Source organism: Sitophilus oryzae, unplaced genomic scaffold, assembly GCF_002938485.1.
Source record: "Sitophilus oryzae breed Bouriz unplaced genomic scaffold, Soryzae_2.0 scaffold_1508_pilon_pilon, whole genome shotgun sequence".
Classification (NCBI taxonomy): domain Eukaryota; kingdom Metazoa; phylum Arthropoda; class Insecta; order Coleoptera; family Curculionidae; genus Sitophilus; species Sitophilus oryzae.
In genome coordinates this window covers 1,711,775-1,716,610 of record NW_022146179.1, presented here as the reverse complement: position 1 = coordinate 1,716,610, position 4,836 = coordinate 1,711,775, and the positions used below count along the sequence as shown (strand labels likewise).

The 4,836-nt window shown below is 30.2% G+C and overlaps 1 protein-coding gene across 1 annotated transcript; it reads left to right on the top strand.

Moving 5' to 3' along the window:
* The first annotated feature begins 793 nt into the window (after positions 1-793).
* LOC115878315 lies at positions 794-4,304 on the top strand. The gene is made up of 2 exons (XM_030894768.1): positions 794-1,036; positions 4,047-4,304. Exons 1-2 carry the CDS (start codon positions 900-902, stop codon positions 4,270-4,272), a joined length of 363 nt encoding a protein of 120 aa, XP_030750628.1. The 5' UTR covers positions 794-899; the 3' UTR covers positions 4,273-4,304.
* Positions 4,305-4,836: the final 532 nt, after the last annotated feature.

Below are 4,836 nucleotides of genomic sequence, written 5' to 3'. Positions count from 1 at the left end.
TTGACTTTTGACCCAACGTTTATGAAGCAAACTACCCTTTATTTTGAACAAGGAATCACCCCCTGAAGTTTTTCGCATTTGTTTTGAAACACCCTGTATATTTAGGTCATAAAATCAAGCTGGGCAAGGAAAACCAACATACGGAGATCAAACGCAGGATCCATTTGGCATGGGTAGCATTTGGAAATATGAGCGATATTTTCAAGGATAAAAAGGTGCCCATGAACCTAAAGAAAAAGGCTTACGACAACTGCATTCTACCTGTGCTTACGTATGGTTTAGAGACTATGGCAATTACCCGAAAAACAGCAGAACAACTACGAGTAGCACAAAGAGCCATGGAAAGAATCATGTTGGGAGTCACCATTAGGGAAAAAATACGGAATACCCACATACGTTAAAAAACAAAATTAATAGATGTCGTTAAAAGAGTGGCAAGTCTGAAGTGGCAATGGATAAGACATCTGGCAAGACAGGATCCAGACCGATGGCCCCAAAAAGCAATCCTATGAAGACCTAGGGGAACAACAAGAAGTGTGGGCCGACTAAAAAAGAGATGGGTCGATGTTGTCAGGTCAGTGGTGGGAAGACAATGGATAAGATTGGCTAGAGATTGCGAAGCATGGAAAAACCTAGAAGAGGCCTATATCCAACACTGGATGGAACCAGGCTGAGAAAGAAGAAAGAAGAGGAATGTTTCTAGACACAAAAAATCTATTTCCAAAAAAATTGTTTTTACTAGTAGTATCTAGTATATAGTGGTACTGATTAATAACCTAAAATCTATCAAATCTGTCAATGCCATATATACAATTTGACAGTTCTTATTACTATTGTTTATTTACATTCATATTAACGCATTCTGTTTTCAAACCCATATCGGCTTAATATAAATTAAAATGGCTATACCAAAATCTGAGAAGAAAGTTAGAGACATTATGAAAGCGGACGAAATGTGGAAATCCTTAATACGAACCGAAGATGCATCCAACAAATTATGGGATAACAATTGGGGCTGGATACTAGAGGAATACGCGTAAGTTATACAGGGTGGCGCGGCGCCTCTCATACCGGGAGGCTCCAAGGAGAACGACAGTTTATATTCAAATTGTGATTGAAATGAAATTTTGTGAGTATATGTAGGTGAATTCAGAGCAATTTTTAAAAATATAGAAAGTTCTACAGGGTGTCCCCAAAAAAAGTTACATATCAAAGTTTCGTTTTTTGTAATGGAACACCCTATATATTAATTGATTTTCGGATTCTGGGAGAAAAATAAAGGTAAGTTTTATAAGAGAAGTATATGACTAAAATGTAATGTTTTTGACATATTTAACATTTTCTAGAAATAAAGAACAATTTTTAAATTACAATAACCAAACCAAACTTAACTTGGAATTTGCCCGGTATAGCCTAATACGTAATTAACTTAAGTATTGTACTTTAAATCAAATTAAAACTTGATGCAAAAAGTTGTACAGGGTGAGACAAAATTAATATTGAACATTGGTCACCTTTAAAAGCATATGTTACTCTTTTATTTTAAATGGAACATCCAGTATATTATTCCAATATCCACTGGAGAATTCATATCTCTTCAAAATACTGTTAAGGTTGCCTACTTCTCAAACAAATATTTTCCTAGATATTTTCATTTACATGATTTGATCTAGGTAGATCTTTATTATTTGATAAAATCTGGATGGCTGGTATGTCTGGCGTTACTTCAACATAGCTGTTTAATTAGACCAACTTTAACAACTAGTTATCATTTTGTGTCAGTTAAAACAAAAACATTTCTCAGAAATTTGCTGAAAATGTAAGCTTACCCTACATCAGAGAGAATTGATGTGATTCTATTAGTTGGTGAATGTACACTGCTAAATTGCTAAAAATGCTAAAATTAATAGAATACTTAAATGCTCCTGATTTTATCTAGTCTGGTTTTTTATGGGGATATGTTAAAGACTGTTTAAAAAACTCGATCAACTATTGTCTACAACATGAGAGATACAATATGCCTTTTAAAACTGAAAGAATATGCCTTTTAGTATGGAATACAATATGCCTTTTAAAATGAAAAGTTCCTTTTGAAAAGACAATCATTTTATACAGTTAACAGGGAAGGAAGCATTTTGAGCATTTGATTTCATCTAGCTAATTTTTGTCACATAATTATAGGTTTATATCTAAACCGCCCGTCGAATTAAATACCACAACGATTTTTTTACTCATTTTCAACGAGTAACTGTAACTTTGAAAAAAATGGACCGATTTTGTTGATTTTTTTAGCATATTAAAGATAGTTTTTCGTAGATTGATCTGATTTTTCTAAATTTTGTATGAGATTTAGTTTTCTATGATATACAGGGTGTGAAAAAAAGGAATGTAATTTTTGTAATATTTGTGTTGCCGCCATTTTGCCAAAAAAAAAATTAACTAGAATTATAAGTATTCTGGGTATAGCTAAGACTAATATCTCGGGACGTATATGGAATTTTTACGATAACTCATCTGGAATAAAAGATAATCAATTTTTGCTCTAACTTGTATTTTTTCTACCTTTTTAAGAGATATGCTAACAAAATTGAAATTAACTTTAAAATTGTAGGATATTCGTTACTTTTACAATGTGATATTAAAAAAATGGTTTAACTAACGCAGTTTTTAATTCAGGATCTCTTAAAAATACGACCAGCCAAAAAGTAAAATTATTTTTTAACCTTATGGGCTGTTAAGTTCAGAATATTAAAAAAATAATTTTACTTTATGGCTTGTCGTATTTTTAAGAGATCCTGTATTAAACTGCGTTAGATAAATATTTTTTTTTTAATTTCACATTGTAAAAGTAACAAATAACATTTGTTAGCATATCTCTTAAGAAAGGTAGAAAAAATACAAGTTAGAGTAAAAATTGATTATCTTTTAATCCAGATGACTTATCGTAAAAATTCCAAATACGTCCCCAGATATTAGTCTCAGCTATACCCAGAATACTTATAATTTTAGTTAATTTTTTTTTGGCAAAATGGCAGCAACACAAAAATTACATTCCTTTTTTTCACACCCTGTATATCATAGAAAACTAAATCTCATACAAAATTTAGAAAAATCAGATCAATCTACGAAAAACAATCTTTAATATGCTAAAATAATCAACAAAATCGGTCGACTTTTTTCAAAGTTACAACTCGTTGAAAATGAGTAAAAAATCGCTGTGGTATTTAATTTGACGGGCAGTTTAGTTTTAATTGTCTAAAATAATTAAAATATGTTTTAAACGTGTATCTTTTTATTACCGTTGAGTATTTTACTGTACAATCTTTAATTTTGTCAAGATTTTGTCAAATAATAAAGATCTACTGAAGCAAAATCATAAAAATTAAAATATCTAAAAAAAACCTTGGTCTGAGGGATAGGCAACCTTAATGATATTTTGAAGATATGTAAATTCCCCATCGAACACCGGAATAATATATTGGGTGCTCCATTTAATATAAAGGAGTAAATTGCTTTTAAAAGTTACTAATGTTCCATATTAATTTTGTCTCACTCTGTATAACTTTTCGGGTCAAATTTCAATTTGATTTAACATACAGTGGTTACTGTCATTAAATATCAAGCTATACAAGGTCAACTAAAATTTAGGTAGCTGTTATCGAAATTTGAAATTTACTCTTCATTTTGACAAAATGTGAAATATGTCAAAATTCTTAGATATTAGGTATATGCTTCTTTAATAAAACTCACGTTTATTTTTTTTTCCGAAAATCAATTAATATATAGAGTATTCCATTAGAAAAAACACAACTTTGATGTGCCACTTTTTTTGGGGACACCCTGTATAATTCTATATATTTTTATAAAGCTTTCAGTTGACGTATATATGCTGCCAAACTTTGATTTCGATATAAATTACCGTTCTCCTTGGAGCTTCTGCGGCGTATGAGAGGCGCCATCCTGTATGTTATAAAAAATAATAATCAGATTTTTTTTTTATTATTGTACCTACGCCTGTGAAATATTATATATTTTTATATAACTAGGTGTTTGGAAAAAGCTCTAAAAGAAAAAACTGAGAATTCGGAGTATTTAACACACGTTCTGGAAGAAAAGAAAGAAGATAATAGACAACTCACTAATTTTCCGAATTCTACAAATCACGTGTATGGTTGGCTAGCCGTTCAAAAGGGATTTGAGTTGGATAAATACGGACCAGATATGTTTAAAGCCAAACCTTTACCAGACATCTATTCCGTACCAAAACAATAGCTACAGAAAATATATATCAAATAGTTGAATTATTTTGTATAATTTATTTTACCTCTCCTTCAGTATTTTGCCAAGAATACAAAATTTTGAGCTTTGTGAAAAAATAACAGTACAATAAACAAGTCAGTCGTTTAATTAAATACATTAAAAAAGGAGTCACAATTTACTATTTTAAATCCATACATTAGTCACCAAAGCAACATTATAACCATAACACTATGTTTTGTTTATATATTTTTTTTGTTTTTTTTTTCCTAGACAAATTTGAATTTTTGTTGTTTTTTTGGCGCTTTTCGGTATTTTGTGCAATTTATTTTCACCTCCTTCATTATTTTGTCAAGATTACAAAATTTTGAGCCTTGTTAAAAAACAATACAACAAACAAGCTAGTCATTTAGATAAATAAAAACTAAAAAAAAATCATCATATACTATTTTAAATTCATAGATTAGTCACCAAAGCAACATCATAACAACTTTTGTTTTGTTTACAGTTTTTTTTGTCTTTTTTCTAGACAAATTTGAATTTTTGTTGGTTTTTGGCGCTTTTCGGTATTTATTTTAT